Source organism: Cylas formicarius, unplaced genomic scaffold (genome assembly GCF_029955315.1).
Source record: "Cylas formicarius isolate icCylForm1 unplaced genomic scaffold, icCylForm1.1 PGA_scaffold_4__25_contigs__length_36172078, whole genome shotgun sequence".
Taxonomy (NCBI): Eukaryota; Metazoa; Arthropoda; class Insecta; order Coleoptera; family Brentidae; genus Cylas; species Cylas formicarius.
The window spans coordinates 23,526,952-23,546,541 of NW_026844334.1; the positions used below are offsets into that span (position 1 = coordinate 23,526,952).

At 34.3% G+C, this 19,590-nt stretch overlaps 2 protein-coding genes across 2 annotated transcripts in view; one reads left to right on the plus strand and one right to left on the minus strand.

The window, feature by feature from the left end:
* The window catches only part of LOC132701332 (mannosyl-oligosaccharide 1,2-alpha-mannosidase IA), a 95,143-nt gene extending 79,508 nt beyond the window's left edge, over positions 1–15,635 (minus strand). Inside the window, exons 1-2 of the mRNA XM_060669145.1 lie at positions 15,164–15,635; positions 13,634–13,900 (exon numbers count right to left, since the gene is read on the minus strand). Coding sequence (XP_060525128.1) covers positions 13,634–13,900; positions 15,164–15,499 — 603 coding nt within the window. The 5' untranslated portion in view covers positions 15,500–15,635. The remainder of the gene's footprint in view (positions 1–13,633; positions 13,901–15,163) is intronic.
* An 880-nt stretch (positions 15,636–16,515) lies between these two features.
* On the plus strand, positions 16,516–16,851 carry LOC132701416 (uncharacterized). Its single transcript, XM_060669297.1, has one exon. The coding sequence runs from the start codon at positions 16,516–16,518 to the stop codon at positions 16,849–16,851; it is 336 nt and encodes a 111-aa protein (XP_060525280.1).
* Positions 16,852–19,590: the final 2,739 nt, after the last annotated feature.

Here is a 19,590-nt window from a genome sequence, read left to right on the forward strand (position 1 = left end):
TGTACTGGCTTTTCTAAAAACAAAATTATTTGTTTCTTCCGTCATACTAATTAATTAATAATTGCTTTCTTCTTCTTGGGCCTTGTCGGGGTTCTCTCTGACCTTGGCACTTACAGTAGCGAATCTGTATGTGTTCAGCCATTCTGAACACTTATTCTACACGGCGTATTCCGGTTTATTCACGGATATTCATTGCATTCATTCATATTCAGACCTGTTTCCGTCCGATTCCCGTACGACCATCTTGCTCTTCATTATAAGAATGATACATAAATATTCGATTTTTGAGGAGACAGAAAATTTATAACTTTATTAACTAAATAAAGTCATAAGTAATTTAATGATTACCTTAGACAACGTCATTCTTTACTTCATTACTTTTTTTCTTCTTAATTTTTAGACATAATTCTTCGTGTTTCTTACGAACAATATGCAATGAGAACTTCGTTAAGCGTACTATGTTTAGTAGTAAGCCTTAGATGTCATTTTGGTAAGGCCTGAGTAAACAATTTTTAAACTGTAGCGCTTCAAATATCTTTAATTTTTCAACTTTAGAAATCATTTGTCCATTTAGTCTGCAAACCACCTCCACAACATTTTTCACAATGTTATGTTTAAATTTATTTTATTTTATTTTATCATCAGCGTAAATCTTATTAAAGTCATTAAAAAAATATATAACAAGAAGCAGTAGTGAAAGTAGGAAAAACACTTCTAAATCATTTTCAAATTCAAATTCAATTCAAATTCAAATTCAAATATATTTGAAACAACCCATGAAGAGGTGGAAGAAAAAATGTAAGAATATGGGAATACCATTGGGTGAGGATCATCTTTTCACCCTGTATTGTGGACGATCAAGTAATCTTTGCTCAAGCCTATGATGACATAAAGTACATGACACAAAAGGTTATTGAAGAATACATTGAATGGGGAGCTGGAAGTGAACATCAATAGAACAGAATACATGTGTATAGGAGGCACACAACAAGAATTAATTCTTGGAACAGGAATACCAGAACACGGAAATATAGATAAACCAACCGAGGAAAGATGTATCCAAGGTAGGAAAGGTAACTCATTATTAAACAGTATACTATGGGATCAGATTATGTCAAAACAGAACAAACAAAGAATTTACAACTCTATTGTCAAGAGTATTGTAACATATAGTAGTGAGGTTTGGCCGCTAGAAGACTTCTGGAGAAGGGCTGCTGGAAAATCGAAAAGAAATAAAATCAGAAATGAAAGAATACAGGCAATAACACACAACATCATAGATTATATAAAAACGAAACAACTCAGATGGTGTGGCGATGTACAAAGAATGGGTATTGAAAGACTACCAAAACAAATTCTAAGATGGATTCCCCACGGGAATGGGTTTCTTTTCTTTTCCTAATTTTTCTTTGCTTTTCTCTTCTTTTTTATTGCTTTCCATTTTATTTTGTATATTGTTCTGTTAAATATTCGTATTTTTCTCCTATCATATCAAAGAATTAATACACAGGCATTGTAGGTTAATTGAAAAATATTAACTTCAACTTCGCTTTTTATGATGTTCTATATGTAATGTATTTATTATTATTTTTATTATTATTATTATTATTACTTCGTAATATACAGGTTTCATTTAAAAAAATCGAATATTCAATTGGCGAAAAAAAAAAGAAAAAAGGACAGTTTAAGAAAAAGGCGATAACAATCTTTCATCCATCCAGCAGACCCGGTTTTGGCGACGGAGGACGAGTTAACACTTTAGTGCCATTACGTATCAGCAAATAATAAGCATAATCTCCAAACAAACGACTCTATTTACACGGAAAACAAAATTGCAGGCGGAAAATTGCCTCGATTTGCGGGCGGTCCGTGCAATTTTGCGGCACGCTGTAAATCCCCGACTTGTTAAAAATTTACCTGAGGCCTTAATAACCTTTAATATTTATTGTCTAGGAAGTGCCTAGTTGTGGGAACGGACTGTGGCGTTCTTGCATAGGTGCGCGGTAGATGCCTAGGTAATTGTTTAATAATTATATACGCTTACGACGATGATTAAAAAATTAAAAATCCCGCCGAAGTCGCACGTTATATTGAAGCTTATTAACTTCGACCTCGGGTCAACGCGTCTGCCATTTTATTCGAATTTATCGCGTTTCCTTTTGACACTCTTTTCGTTTGTGTTAATTGGATATGGAATTTCCGATTATTCAATTCGTTAACTGAAGAAATAATTTTCCCCAACTTTTCTACGCTTATTCAAGAAAGTTAAAGAATTTTCAAACAAAATGGGTAATCATAAAGATTATTTTATCGCTGTTCGCTAGAATAGGAGATCAAACCGGAGAGGAGAGCACCTTTGGCATGATGCTTGCCAACTCAACTTGTCAAAACTTTTCCTGTAGATGAGAGCAGAGGGACCTCAAAATCATCTCTCCAACTGTCCAACTGATTCTCCCTACTTGACTTCTAAAATACTTTCACATGTACCATCCGGCAATAGCCGTACATAATGAACTCTGCTTTCTACTCATTCATTCCGCGCGTTCTTATGGAATGCAATGAGCCAAGTCATTTCTCACTTCTTCGGGTCCTGTGGGCCATTTGTGAGAGCTATCGCTGGCCTCTCTTTATAATTATTGCAGCTTTTTTACCTTAGAGTAAGTAGGTATACGGTAACTATAAATTTTGTGTGATTTTCTGTACATTTTGCAAAGGACTTGAACCGACTTGACATGAAGACATTGTTAAGTTTATCTATTGAGATTGAAACCAATGCAAAAAATTAGTGCAGTGCATCTCATTTTCCGATGTTGCTTTGTTTCATTTGTCTTAAACTCTGTACATCGATGTCAAATTATCAGTAATATGACCGTTTTAACAAAAATCGCTCCAAAACACCATATTTTCCAAAAACAAACATCGAATACCCATCTAGAATATCAAGTTTTGGTTTATCAAGTTTAAGTTTATCATTATTGAAAATCGCCTTTCAACATGAACCTGTGATCAGTGGAGCAACATCGATACACATTAATAAGCAAACAATTTAAAAAAATTCTAAATTTGTTTAAAGAAACAGTACGAGCCGGCGATGTAAAGAGAGTCCCGGAAGAATTTAAAGTTTAGACAAAGAAACAGATATAATTCCGCTCGTAGTTAGATGTTCAAACCATAGAAATCATAAATCTAAAAAAGAATACTGATTAATTAATAAACTAATTACTTAATTAATAATAATTATAAGATTAATACTCATTCATTAATAATTAATTAATTAAGTTGTCATAACACTGCACTCGCCTGCTTTGATAGATCAGGCCTGTAGTTTAAAAAAATGTACCGCTAAGTAAACCGAATATTTGTAACCCAACGAATTAAAACACTTTACCTCTGCTCTTCTCTCTAATAACTTCCAGATTAGAAATATTAAGCGTTCCATCACAAAATACACTTCGCCACAACCTTCCAAAGACAATGAGTCTGAAAGCAACCCAACACTTACCATCAGTGTTGTCCTTCGTCAAACATGTTTTCCCATTTGTCCAAAAATCTCTCTACATCGTCGATCCGTCAAGGTCAAAATTCCGTTTGAGAGGAGTTTATAGCATTCCATGCATATGCGGCAAAGAATACATTGGAGAGCCGGACGAAAAAGATCAACTACGCTCAAACAACATGAAAGAGCCGTAAGACTAAGAAAAATAAACTCATCACCAGTTGCCGTACACAATCACGAATCACGAAACCGGACCTAAAATGTTATTCGATAAAACTAAAATTCTTGCATGTAATCAATTCTTCTATCAACGAAAAATCCGAGAATCTATTTCAACATTGGGCAGCTCTTGTTTTATAAAGGATTTGAGGGTACCAGATTGTTCTTTTTACTTGTTTCCTACGACCCCTGAAGAAGTTTTTTCAACAATAATAAACATTTGACGTGAATAGCAGAATACTCAAGGAGACCGCGCATATTTTGGTGGAACCTTTGACTAGTTTGATAAATCGTTGTTTTACTGAAGGAATATTCCCAAGTATTTTTAAAATTTCTAAAGTAACGCCAATATTTAAAAACGGAGACTCTCAGATGGTCGATAATTATCGTCCTACCTCTATCATTGTTGTTTTCTCTAAAGTTTTTGAAATCCTGTTAAATTTGTTGAAGTAAATCAATTACTTGACTCTGCCCAGTTTGGTTTCAGAAGCAAGTTCTCCACAACTAGAGCTTTGATGAGCGTGGTGGAGGACATAGTCCGGGGCCTCTAAAGGGGAGAACACTTAATGATTTCACAGTGCGGCCTCTCAAAGGCTTTCAACTGTGTTTCTCGTCAGATTCTCTTGAGCAAGCTTGAATTTTATGGAGTGCGTGGTGTTCCACTCAAACTTTTTAAGTCCTATTTAACAGATAGACAACAGTTTGTGAGCGTAAAGAACAATAAGTCTGATTTGGCTTGCGTTGAGTTTGGAGTACCCCAGGGCTCCGTTCTGATACCCCTCCTTATAATAAACATAAATGATATTTGCCAGTACATGATGCCTGATACTGAGATTGTGCTGTTTGCTGACGACACGACGTTTATTAATTCAAACAGGAACATCACTACCCTGAGTAATATTGAAACATATACTTTTTCTAAGGCCAAAGCATGGTTTTATCAGTGTCTAGTAGCAGTAGGTTGACATGTGGCAAGGGATGCAAGATTCTGGGCGTTACCTTGGATGATACTCAGAATTGGTCAGAACACATTGGCGAGCTAAGTAAAAATCTTTCAAATATTCATGTTCTTTTGCGTCAGCTTCGCAGAATGGTGAGTTTTGATGTATTGAAGTCAACTTACTTTGGTTTATTTCACTCGCGTATAAACTATGCCACCATGCTGTGGGGTAACTCCTCTTATACCATTAAAATATTTAGGATGCAAAAAAAAAGGCACTACGGATAATTACAAATTCAAATTTTAACGAACACTGTAAGCCATTGTCTATCAAATATAAAATAATGACGGTTCCATGCATATTTATATTTCAAAGTGTTTTTGAGATACACTCCAGACCGATAGTTTGCCGAGGGGTTCTGATTCTCATAGGTATGACACCCGGAGTGCAAATAATCTCGTGCTTCCGAGATACAGGTTGCAGAAATCAAAACAAAACTCTCCTTATATAAAGCCTTATAACGCATTGCCAAAACCTTTTAAACGAAAAACAATTTAAAAATTTAAATGTAAAATTAAAAGTTTTCTTCTAAGTAAGGGCTATTATAGCGTTGGTGAATTTTTTGAAGAAAACATCGGTAATGATGTGTTATGGTGCGTTGTGCATTGATTGTATTTTAATGATTGTTCTGTGCTATATACATATAAATTTATTTTTTTTATTTGTTGTCCTGTTATTGTGAAGTTATATACATTGCATATCTAGATTTAGTACATTATGACGTTATATACAATTTTATGTTAGCATATACTTACTTCTATTCAATTTATTTTTTTTTCCTTTGTATGACTTGCTACAAACAATGATAATCTTAACCACGACTCAGGTCTTTACCTGTCACCAATATGGGAATCACTCTTGAAACAATATATATGCAGATACAGAGTAAAATGCGAGCGAGTTTCAATTAAGCTCTGAAGAAGCCAACAGGATGATTGGCGAAACGTTAGCAAGTTAGATTCAACAACAACCGACGGAGAAATCCAGAAGTTTTGTGAATAGTAAAGCTAGATGCAATAATATAAACCCAAAAATGTTCCCCCAATCTGTGTTCCAAGAACTCGGGAGTACACAGAGGACGGAGCGAGATCAGGGACGCTTCTCGGGAAGACTGCTACAATTTTTCACCCTTATTGCAGGCAGACGCTGCGTTTTATAAAAGGGAAATGAGGCGCTCCCTAGCGAGTTAGTTGAAACGAGAAGCCGAACCGCACAAAAGTGGTCGACGGATATAAAAAAAGATGTTACATAAATTATTTGACTTGAATATCGTGAACAGTAGTGTATAAATAGTTAGTGACTTTGTTATTTTGGACAAAATAACTTTTGAGTAACATACAATTTTTTCAATTAAATAACGTAACGATTTAATAAAATACATAAATTGCAAATGTTCGAATAATGATTAGCGGTCGTGCTTCCGGCAAACATTAAAGAACATTTTATTAACAGACCAAAAAAATAATTAAGCAGCGAGATGACATGCGACATTGCTTTATTTAAAAATTCAATTCTACGTCGGCAACATTCCACACGAAGTATGTCTCGGTGATGCTTCGTATACAAACGCCGGAGCGAACGGCGCGACGCCATTAAAACCCCTCGTAAAAACGGAAAAACAATCCCGAACCTCGATTTAGGGTACCCCCCACCCCCTCCCCCACGACCACTTTGATCTTACTGCGACAATGGGAAAGGTGTCTCCTTATCTTTATCTTAATGTTGTGAGCCATAATGTTAATGTACTACTGCGTGATATTAATAAACTTTTTTTTTGCTTTATTAAGTTGTAAATTATATATAATATTTACATAATGATAAAATTAAATAAACAATACTACTATGTCCAGATATTAATATAATAACAATAAACAAAAAATAAGCAATAAATAATAGATTCATTTAAGTGATAAATTTCAAGTGGAATACAGTAGACTTCACTTCCCAAACTATTAATAATATGACTGATCTCGATTTCGCTGCTGCACACAAAATTATAAAAATCATAATCACAAAATTGTTCAATTTGGATCGCATATGCAAACACAGCTAAGTGACAATTACCTAATATGGCCGGACACTGACAAAATTTTGTGTGGGCTGACCCACCGCGGTTGTTATTCTGCTTACTTCGCGGTCACTGACTGTGTCTAAAAAAGGAATGTTTTCAATTATCGATTACTGTTCGCATATCGACTGAACGTTAATTTATTCCAAATTCCTAAAAATCAGCCGCTTTGCAATTTTCTTTTTAGCTCAAAAACATATTTCATGGAATAGGCTATCTGACAGGTCCCTGCACACAATCTCAAATTATTTAGCTTTTACTTTATCAAACAGCGGTGAAAACCATGAGTCAAGTTTCTCCTTGAACGTATTAAGTATCAGATCGATTTAGCAACCATAACTACAAAAATTGTTTTTTTTTTATTTCGAGAAATGAATAAAGACAAATGAGACTTTTTATGTTGTGACTCAGCGTACTAATATCGGTAAGTACTCTCCAACATATATGATGAATGCAGAGATCAATGTGTTTATCATGGGATTACACCTTATCTCAAAAACTGTAAAAAATATCATGGATTTATTTATGCTAAACTATTATACTGTTATATATACTGGATGTTTATATTGTCGAAGACAGGTAACAATTCTGATGTTTTAAACAGTATATCATTTAATATATTTTATCATGTCCGAAGCTTCAATTTGACATAATTTGCATTTTACGTCAAAAGTGACTTTTGCAGTTCTAAACATATGTAGCTATGGATTTCTCCAACTGAGAAAGCCTTTGATATACAGTGCCCGCATAAATAATGGAATCCCCCTTTTATTTCTTGTATTAGCACGGTGAAATTTGGCATCCATGTATGTATGTAATTCAAATGTTTAATTTTTGACATAAAAATAATATCTCAAAATGTTAAGATGATATTTTTAAAATGGTAATGGTAATGGTATGTGACATCTCTTTTTAAAGGGCTTTTCCTGTTCTATTCGCATACCAATTTTGAAAACATTTGATTCGTCAGTTTTTGCAAGACAGTCAAATGAATTCATGCAAATGCTTTATTACTTTTCTATAACCTATCCCTAGCTTAAATTCCAAAAATAAATAGTTTCATCATTTTATCAATTATTTCATTAAATATTCGAAATTAGCACCTTGCCTCTTGTAGGTTTTGCCCCTCTGAGTGGATATTTTTGAGAAATCCAAAAAAGTTTAAGATTTAAAGAAAGTTTTCAAACGACAGTAGGATCTATCTCTGTAGTGCTGGTTTTTTTATTCTTGCCATGTTTTTCCGCCATCTTCTTGGCCAAGCATTATACGTATAGAATATTTATAATGGAAAAACGATTTCTTGCTAATATTTATCTACAAGGGCCAATGTCACTTTTGATATAAAAAGTAATGCACTCTGTAATTAGGAATATCCTGTTGAGTGGTTGTAAATACATAAATAAATTTGAATTAAAGCGAGATAAATGAACGTATTTTTCTTACTTTTCTATATAATTTGAAGATACCTGTCCTCATTCAAATTTTACGAAACTTAACGCCAGGAAATTAGATCTGCAGCTGGCGAATACGGTTTCAATACTTACTACGGGAATCCACAACACTTTTTTTATTAATTGTCAATATGTTCAAAAGAATTCTCTTCCCAACGTTTCACCGTTATAGCAATAGAGCCTTTCATCATGTTTAACTCGTAAAAAGCGACTCGATCAATAATATGGCCCATCCCTATTACAAATTTGCATAAAAGAAGCAAAAATAAAGAAAATCGACCTTGACGTTGACTCCTCTCGCTGCAGGTGGTGTCGATATTTTTTCTCGTTTTTGATGACAGTGGGTGATGAATTCGCAAAAGAGGCGGCAGCGGACAGAATGAAAAAACCGCCACATGTCCGACGTGACCGAAATAGAAATCGCATTTAAATTGCGTTTTAAAATTCTTTAATGGACATCATCCGTTTTTGATCACTTATTGGACTGAAAAAAAGTTAGTGTTCGGACGCGATTTGTTTTAAAATACGACACCAAATTTTGATTAATTATGTTCCAGTAAGTAGGCATATACAGTAGGCGGAAATATATTTTCCCAGCTGATAAAGAAATTACCGTTGGTTTGGTTGAACCGCGATCTTTTTTGATGTCCCGTTTTAAGTCTTTCTTATGATGACGCATTACAATTAATCATATCATGTGAGAAAAACCTTAATTAATGATCCTTCTTCAAATTTAACTAATTGTTTAAATTAAGTAAGTAAAAGTTCCCCTGGTATAATTTTACATGCAGGGTAGCGCAATATTATGGCAATATACTCCCTCATTATTTATCACTGTTTGAAAGAACCTACTAATAGATGTTGCATAAAATCAAAAGACAAATATTTTAAAAATATATTCAATTCCATCGCGTTTCATAAATGGGTAGCAATGCTCAAATGTACTTTTTTAAATAGAACGCCCTATATATTTATTTCACATAATACCGCTCCTCCAAGAAATGTTCATATAGGACAGCGTTTGTTATTGAATTTCAATGCAACGTTGCCAACTTATTGGGAAAAAATAGAAAATAGATCGTTATCTGCATTGATTGCAATAAGAATGACGTTCTTAAACTGTGCTTATCAGAAAATAGAACAATCGCCTATAAAAATGCATTCACATTACAACATAAATTACTCATGGGCATAAAGTCGTACAATTTGGAGACAACGTATAAATAAAATGTTGACTCTATTTTCGCAGCATGTAATATTAAATAAAACGTTTATTTTTCATTGTTTCACAGCTGAGCCGTTCAGAAGAAAAATTGACAGAACTTGAGATAAAGGAAAATCTTGAGCACAATAATTTTTTTTATAAAAACCCAGATATTCAAATTATTCCATAAACGATCAAATTAGGAAACGTCACGTAATTCCCTTATTATTTAAAAATTCCAATTCAATAAAATACTTTGATACCATTTGCGCATTTTATATTTTTCGTGTGGGAAACCAATTCACGTCTGATAATCGGAAATCATATTATACACATACAATGTATTCAATACACATTGTGTAATTATATTTATTTTCAATCACCGCTTTTATTGGTTTAAGTAAAGTGCTACACAATGGCGTCGATTCGTAAAAATGATTTGAAAATCAACAAAGCGAGGAAGAGGATATTATTAATCTAGCCTTATTTGTCATTAACATTTCGTATTTTAATATGTGAAATAGGTACGATCAAAAAGCAAAGACAGTATTCAAAATAGAACCTAACGATGTTTTCAGGAAAATAAAATATGATAAGCAATTTTGGACAACAAAATATGCAAGTCCCAATGAGGTACAATGAGATATATGAAACCTGTACGAGTAGAGATAATGCACAATCCCTATAAAAGAGTTAATTAGTTATAAGGGAAATATTTCGACAGTTTTACGTCCTTTAAGACATGACATGACATGTAAATAAACGAACTAAAAATGTGTCGAGCTCGCTACTAATAGTACTAGTACTAGAAATTATATTCAGCTGTTAAATTTAGAAAACTTTGTCTAGTTGGTTTTTATTACTATATAGTAATGTACAGTGCTTAACAGTGCTTATGTATAGAGTCAATTCGGCAATAAAAGCTCAAGAAAAACCCACCCACTCGGCTCAAAAAAAGGAAGGAGAAATTAAAAGGGTGTAAATATTTAATAAATATTGCGGTTCCATAATCGTTAAACTAAAATTTGAAACTTGTACTGTATTTAACTAAGTACGTGTTTTAATTTAAACATTCTATATCATCATTTGATAAGGCACACATTACTTCACTAACGGGAAGCCAATATAAGTCAAGGTCGGGCCTTGATATTCATTCGGTTTCCGCATGTAAACTCCCAACATGTTGCTCATGGTTAATACGATAGACTACAATCGAATTATCCTCAGTTTTATAATATTTCGTACATTATATGTATCATATCGAAGAACGTATGCTACGTTAGTATTTTATTAAAAAATAAGTTGATTAGGCAGATTGGGTGCAAGTACAAATTGGTGGTCCCAAATATGCATAGGAACCACTACAATAGAGCACAATAATAAATTCCAGATCCAAATAAGATTCTCTTCTCCCACACTGATTTTCAGCGCATTAATTTTTTACCTCAAAAATAACAGACACAAATATAATATTAAAGAATATTATCATTATCAAGCATATATTACAAAATCAAACATTTTCATCTTACCAAAAAATAGACTTGAAAGTATGATGATTTAATTTCTTCTTCTGAATGTAATGGTAATTTGCATTCCGGACGTTAGAGATAAGGAAGGCAACTTGAACTTTACTCACTCTAGTGCAGACAGAGCAAAACCAGTACTAACGTTTTTTATCTATGCGCTTTTGCACCTCCCAGGCCATCTTCTAAGTAATTAATTATGTTCCGTATTTGTCCATCTTTGTGCTTTTTTTGACGCATTTCGTTAGAAACGTGATAAAGCCTCGAAATTCTAAGAATTTGTCTGGGTCTCAAAGGTTTTTTTGTGGTTTCGTCACCATATAGAAGCAATGAGTATTAAGTAAATAAAACTACTACAATAATTCATGTTTTTGTACTCCCTATGAGTTATGAACTTAGTGATATGCTCTCCAATAAAAATAGCACTGCCAGTTTTGAGTAATTTATTTACGTTTATTTAAACACAAAAGAATACGGACGGGTTTGCTGAAAGACTTTTTGAACATTGTTTAAACATATCGCAACGGAGCAACCAGTAATAGAATCTGATGAATACGATTTGAAAATGTGTGAAATACGTGGGAAAATGTTACATGCTATGCAAACGTCCAAACTAATCAGTTGATTATAGGGGTCGATTTTTACACTTTTATAATAAAATTTTGGCAAAAAAAAACTACATAAGTAATTAAATAAATAACATAATTTTGTGTATCTTATATACGCGTGGGTTTAGTAAGTTTAAGTAGCGTAAACATCACTTTAAAAGCGCTCCAGCGTTTAGTTATGAATTTTCTTTTTGTTATAAACCCAAAACTTTAAATCAGAATAATTTTTCAAAGTAACATTTACAGCTTTTTTTAATTGATTTTCTCTAACCGTATCCCAATGTTTCTATATAATTCACATAACCCTCTTGGGTAGGTTAGTATTGGTATAAATTTTAATTTGTTGTAATTGTCGTGAAAGTGTCGTTGTCAATACAAATTGTTAAAGAATTAATGGAAACATTGTATTTAATTATCACTTGGTTAGCAACACATCTCGCGCACCTAAAACCCGTTTTTATCTAAGTGTTACAGATTATCACGGTTATGATATCTGATACATTCAAAAAATGCCTGTTAAGGAAAACAATTGTAATAACAAAGTCCAATACGATAAACAATAAAGCGTCTCCTTGCAACGTGCTCTGCAGGAAGCAATTAACACTCAAGCTTTAGATAAACTATACAATTCCAGTTCAATTTCAGTTCTAGCTTAAACTACATGTGTAAATATTTCCAACCCCTCCCTTAAAAAATTGTCAAATATTTCGACTTAGATGGGGTGATGCTTATAGGACGTGTGCCCGTAAAAACATTTAAAAAGTTTACGGTTAAAAAAAACAACATTTATCTAAAAAGTTTAACGCCCTGCGGGTACCGTTTTTGAGTTATAAGTCTTCTTTAACGGATGTATATTAGTGTTGGGACTGATCAATTGACCGTCATTTGACTGCTTCTTAATTGACTAGTCAAAAAATGTTTTAAATAATATCTTGCAATTGTAGAGTGTTATCTATCATTATTTAATAATGATATGTATTTTATAATAAATTGTTATGCGTTTGTGATGTCCAATTTACCTATCCTAATCCTCTTCAAAGAATGTCAAAATACAATACTTAGCGATATGGGGAATCCCAATAATAATATCGACTTCATTTGGTTCTTATACCAACGCAACGCACAATATAAGCGAATATAAATTTCGTGGTTTTAAAATTATTTCGGACAATTGACATGAAAAAAATTGACCGGTCAATTGCACAACCCTAATATAGCTAGAGTTAAAGCGACTATACTAAAAAAAAATTTTTCATGCCAATAATTTCAAGTAAAAACATATCTTAAAAATTTTGTTGGCTTTTTAATTTCACAAGACTTCAACAATATCAAAGAAATGTGTCACTTATTAAATCGTTCTCGAGAAAGCTTTTGCTCGATTTTTACATTTCAAAGATTCTCCAAACAAAACATATTTCCGATGGTACATCGGGACTTTTCACTTCAATGTCAACAATTTAAATATATAAGGTGTCTGTGCCTGGTTGACGTACTAATTGACTAAATTTGAATTTCCTCCTATATCTGCTTAGAAAAATATATTTTACCTAATAAACAAAGACCAATTTTGTTAATTTATATTGTGGATAATAAAAAAATAAATAACGTTTACTTTTATGTGATGCCACGTTCTGTTTGTTTATAAATTCCGTCAATCATGAGATGAAATCATACACGCGCGCTCTATATTTTTTCGTTTAAATTTTTCATGTAGAAGTTGTGAAATTTTGTATTAAAGATGTTCCGGGCCTTATGGCTGAATTCCAGCTACGTTACTCACGCCCGCGAGTCACTTTGGACTTTTCGTATACTTTAGTCACGGGTTTCCGAAAGATCGCGGATATTTTCGTTAGTTTCTAGGGTATTTTTACGTTCGTCTATTGTGTTGGTCATGTGACTCATTTTTAATAAGCACTCCCTCCACTAGTGCCAAATCAAACTCGTAACTAAAACGGCGTTTATCAAACTCGTTGTACAATATAATATTAATATGAAATTTACAGAATTTTAACATTTAACGCAATTATTTTTCAGGAAGATAATTGACCAGTCGCAAAACTCACCTGTTTCACTTTATTTCTTCTTTCTCTCGTCACTGAATCCCTATCGTCGCCGCCCTGAATGAGAGGGTAGTGATCGCTGGACGCTGGCGGTACCGTCACCACGTTCAATGGCGGTTGCATCCCCAATTCCTCAGCTGCGACGTTCATGTCCATTTGATAGTTGGGGGCGTTCAGCGGTTGACCCGCCGATGACGGAGACGATGATCGCTTGATCACCAAATCGGGGCGCTCGAGAACCTTCAGTTCCCGATCCTCTTCAATTTTTGCCTAAAATTGTTAGAGAAATGTTTTTCTCCCCGTCTCTAATTCGCATAATTAACGAAGATGCTGACGGTGGCATTTTGGGGGTAACATTGGACTCAGTTTTTAAAGATATCGAAAAAAAGCACTCTAAAAGAAATTTCCACAACTATGGCAGTTAAATTTTGAAAATTCCACAATGTGCAAAGTTTATGGATTAAGGAAATCACTGAAACACAAAGTAAAGTACGATTTTTGTTTGTGTTTAACCGACGGTGTAATGTACAGTTGTTGTGTAATCGTGTGTAATCGGGTATTTATGTGTAATCCACGTGTAAAGTAATGTATGTGTATGTAACATAATCGGATTGTGTGTAATCAACGAGTTGATCCTGTGTAATTCATAAAGTCTTCCCCTCGTTAATCACTTTTGAGACAGTTCATAAAAACTTTTTTAAGTATTTATTACAAATAATTTTGCTAAAAATAAATGTTAAACACAATAGGACAAAAGTGAGAAGGGGAAAATAAATAAGACATAACTCACAGATACATAAATTAGTAATTAAATTTGTTCACTCCTAGGAATGCTGAATTAATATAATTAGTGTTTCTTGATCTTCATTGTAGTCCCTGCGTGTAACTTTGTTTAAGCATTTTTTAATTTTTGTTAATAATTAATATTGTAAGTACAGTTTCCTGGCAATTTATTTTTTAATAGATTATTTTTACATAGGATTTACTGGTTAGACTTTTTTTACTTTGACCCCTAACTACTACACCCATTACTTGTTAACACTAACAATGTATTATATAAAAAATATTCAGGGGCAAATATTTGTGTTGCAGCAATATCCTCCTATCTATGCTATCTAAATCCCACCATACTGTTGTCCACCGGGGATGCACACACTAACACAGAAGACTAAAAGTGATTAAATCATTACACACTTTTTATTTATATATAAAAATGATTCTGCAGCGATAATTGTGAAAATTAATTACGCCACAATAAAGAGCATAATAAATAATTAGCGGCGCGTAAAATACATCCACCTTTTTGTGAACTTTCTAGGTTTTAATACCAATATCCATAATTAGTTGCAAAACTGAAGATTCTATTTTTTCTCGCTCTATTTTTTGTCTAGGGAAACCAGACTCAAAACTAAATAATTCACGACGTAAATAAACAGAAATCATAACCTAACACACAAATAGGACTCTGACCCAGATTGGGTAATTATTTCATATCAGGCAGACGTGGTACAAAAGAATAACATATATACTTACTTTCAGTTTTTCCCGGTCTCCTAAAATGTGTGGATCCATTCGAGCATCATCTTCATGCCTTAATATTCTAGGGGCTTCTCTGCTGTTCTCCAAATGTGGTGGTGGCGGTATTAACAATTCGGGGCCAGCTCTTTTAATCTGATCATACACTTTATACACGCTATCCGTACTACTCGATGGTAAATAAAAAAAGGTACCAAAACATACTAAGGCGAAAGTGGCAACTACCACAAAAATCACGTATTTCTCCCGCGGTTTGAAAGACTTACGTGAAAAAGGCACTGGCACACCGTTAACGAATCTTTGGTAAGTCGGTAAAATGCCCGTCGCGCTCATTTTTTAACGATTCGGTCGTGTTTTTCGCGACGTTTGTCCACGGAGAGCCGAACACTTATCAACGAAACGTCATTAAAACGGCGACTGACCGTCAAAACTCACAGCTGTCGCCCGCCACCGCCACTCGCAGATTTCTACTTTGTTAGCGGTGATGGTGACCACGCAAGGACGCACAGGTGGGATAAAAAGGGACAACAAGCATTCAACGGTAGTTGTTTCAGACGTTTTCTCGTGTGGTACCCTCTTCCGGAAGCTTACATGAAACTCAGCCATTAATTTTAACGATTTCTGTAAAACACCTCCTTTGCCATCTTTCGGCAGCCAGTGGTACAAGTTGTAGCGCCCTCTAGCGCAAAATAGACTAACTTGGTGTACATTTGTTTCTTCTTCCAAATATTCAGGCTTCTATCAAGAGAGAGCGCTGATAATCTTCAAAAGGAAGAAAATTATAAAATTATTTACAGATATATCCGAATTTTTCCTTTTCTATAAGATACGGAAATAATGTGGAACTATAGCAAATAAAATATATTATAGGAACATCGCAGACAAAAAAAACTAAATACAATTTCGTGTTCGTGACCATAGGCTAGTTACCAAACCCGCCTTAAAAAGCTTTTCAAATAAATGATGTAATAATGAAGGCTTTCGTCTCGCGTGGTCCATTAAATATCCAGCTAGAAATTTCTAATGTCATGTGCTGGGGATTAAAGCAATTTAAACACAATTTATCGAGCATTAATCTAAAAAATAAGTAGGAGTTGACTAATACCAGAAAAATTTGTTCTACAGCTACCGTACAAGCATTTTAAAGAGATTTAAGTGCTCCCATAGGCTAAACAAATAAGATATGTGGGTAGGTAAGTACGGGGTTTTTCTAAAACTTGCACCAACGCTCCGATGGAGATTGGCTATCCATGACTGAGTTATATTTGTCTAATTCTTACATAGCTTGTTATTGAATCTTTTTTACCTTATTTATAATATCTTTCCGCTGTTCATGTGTTAGACCAGTTATGACGTACGCTATACAAACGAGGGCGAAGACTGCAGCTACTAAACAAATTCTTAGAACGACCGAGATGAAGACATTACGCTCAATCACAGGGAAAATGCCAAGACACAGAATAAGGAGCAATGAAATTAGAAGAATGTGTGACGTTCCGGATATAGTGAGATGGGCCAGAACTAGAAGAAGAGCATGGCGAGATCACGTCAATAGAATGGAAGACGATCGACTGGCGAAAATCGCAAAGGAAGAGAGACCCAATACAAGCAGACCTCCCGGAAGACCACCAAAGCGCTGGTATGAGAGCTGGACCTCGGAGTCACAACTTAGACTGCTTCCTTGAAAACACAAGACATAGTCTTAAAATAAGAAGATGAAGAAGAAAAAGAAGAAGATAATATCTTTAAGTGTAAAAATATGGTATGTATAATATTGGGTAGCAAATAGTATTTCATTGTTTGTTCACCTATAGCACACTGGATCACTTTTAGAATCAGAATTTTTAATGTCATTTTTTAATTTTCTGGAATTACGCAAACTAATACAGCAAAAAAAAACTTCCTCTGCAGTATTGGGAATAAAATTTACAATATTTCAACAACCGTTACATTTAGACGTATAAGAAGTTGTACATGAAATGTGTCCAGCATTTTGAGTAGAATAGAAATATGTGAAATAGCATTTTCTAACAAAAATTAACGTTAATCAGAGCGCTGCGGGTCTAATGTACATCGTATATAATCAAAACCCTTTTAAAATATATGCTCCTCTATTCCTTTATACTCAATTTTCGTGATCATCTAGTGAGGATACGGTTTCTTCTTTTTGAACCAATGACAAAAAAGGTCACCAAAACCATTAGACAAATTTTGGGTCCACATTTTCCAACTACGGAATTCGTGTAAAAAAATGTGTCACTTGTCCAGCAGTAAATGCATGAGTGCGACTTTGTGCTAGACAAAAAAAACTAATATTGAACATTCTCTCGCCCAAGAGGTATTTATGCCTTTTCCAGGCAAACAAGAATTATAACATTATTTTTTTTAATGTTTCACGATTTAATCAAAAAAGAAGCATATTAACTGTTATATAACTTTATATTTGTATATGCAATATCCGTATTTAAGAGAAATAATTGTATCAAAGTCCCATTCATTAGATGTTAAGTAATCGGATTTAATGAAAATAAGAGATCAAACTTCCAGTTGTACCCCATGCTATACCGTATATTGTGTTGTTGGAAAGTGCAGCAAACACTCCAATTTCCAACATTTCCAAAATTCTTGATGAAGACACTCTAGCAGACGCCAAAGCGTTAAACGATGATAAGAAATCGAACTGATGTGGGGAACTGACAAAGCAGAAACCGATTTTAAATTAAGACTTAGGTTACTGCATCAGCTTAACTTGATGATTATAGGCAACAAAATTAGTACCGTGATTAGTACACATGCTTGGTTTCAATTTTAGCGGTAAATCTTTGTATAGCAGCCAAAAAGTAATCAATCGATAAAACGCTAGCTGCAGCTTCTTCTTCTTCTTTCTGCTATATTAGGCCTATGGCCTGTTCCTTCATCGGTCGCCTCTCAACCTGGATTGAGATCGTCGTTCCATCTTTTTCTCGGTCGTCTCACGCTCCGTCTTCCGTCTGGTGATTTGTCTCATACGGATAATATGGTCATTCCACTGTCTTTTTCTTTGGAGCACCCAGTCGTTCACGTTGTCCACTCCGCACGATTCCCTGATGTTTTCGTTTCTTTCTCTGTCTAGCAGTGTTTTTCCTGAGATGCGGCGAAGAATCTTCATTTCCGTAATCTCCAGAAGTCGTCTAGTTTTTGCGGTATCCGATCTTGTTTCTGCCGTGTAGGTCATGATCCTTCACATTTCCATAACTGGTAATGTCAATACCCGGATATTTAAACTCTATCTCTTGTTGAATTATTTGCCCGTCCACTTCCAGTTTACATCTGAGCGGCTCTCTTGATATGGTCATACATTTCGTTTTTTGGGATGAGATAGTCATGTTCAATTGCTTGCCTGTGCGGTTGAAGATGTTTAAAAGTCTCTGCAGATCGTCTTCGTTCTCTGCGCATATCATTGCATCGTCTGCATAGCAGATAATTGTCACTTCATCATTCTGTACCCTCTAGCCAAACCCCCCACCCCCCACCCATAGCTGCAGCTGTGTTTTTAAAATGCTACAGCATTTTAATAACACCAAATATGGCTTAAAAGTTCGAAATCCTGAACATGGGTTTGTAGATTTTCCAGGTTTAGGGCCATGTTATTTACTCCAGTAAGTTCCAAGGGCCAAGACCTTATTAATCTTTTTGCCATTATGTATAATTTCTAAACTAGTCGCCGGTACGCGTTGTAACGAAGCATATACGTGCTAAATTTGCTGATTTAGTTACTATGATTACCATTGTGTGTATTGATAAGACTGTTACAACTTGCCGGCAGCTATTTGTCGATGTGAAGTAGTCGTTTGTAGATCCCTACATAGAACGACAAAATATAATAAATTAATTAATGCTTCCATTTAAATTTAATATGTTCAAATTAATTAAATTAGACGGGTGAGAGACAGATTGAGTCTTTGATAGTTCTGCTCTTTTAAGCGCCAACAATTTTAAACATTTACTAAAGAAAAACTAAATAAGGTGTTGCACGAACATATAAGTTTGACATGACCATTAGAGCTGACAGGCGTCAAAATACCATCAGCGTTTAAAATCTGTCGAAAACATTCAATAGCTCCCAATCCCGTGACTAAAATACCGGATACCAGCTTGGGAACGTGGTTAATGATTAGGTATTTTGGCGTAGCGATTACAAAAAATAAATGTGGACCTCCATTGAAAGAGTTTTTCTAAAATCCGTAAATAATAAATTTTCTATATTCATTAATTATAATGAAAAATGATTTTGCAGGTAGGTTTCTATAAATTATACTAGAAGTAATATTTTCATGGAGACGAGAGTTACCACTAGCAAGTAAGTAAGCAAGATTTATTGGTATATTCATCTATTCATTATCCTCAACAATTATTTGACTTAGAATGTCTTAGAATCAGTCCAA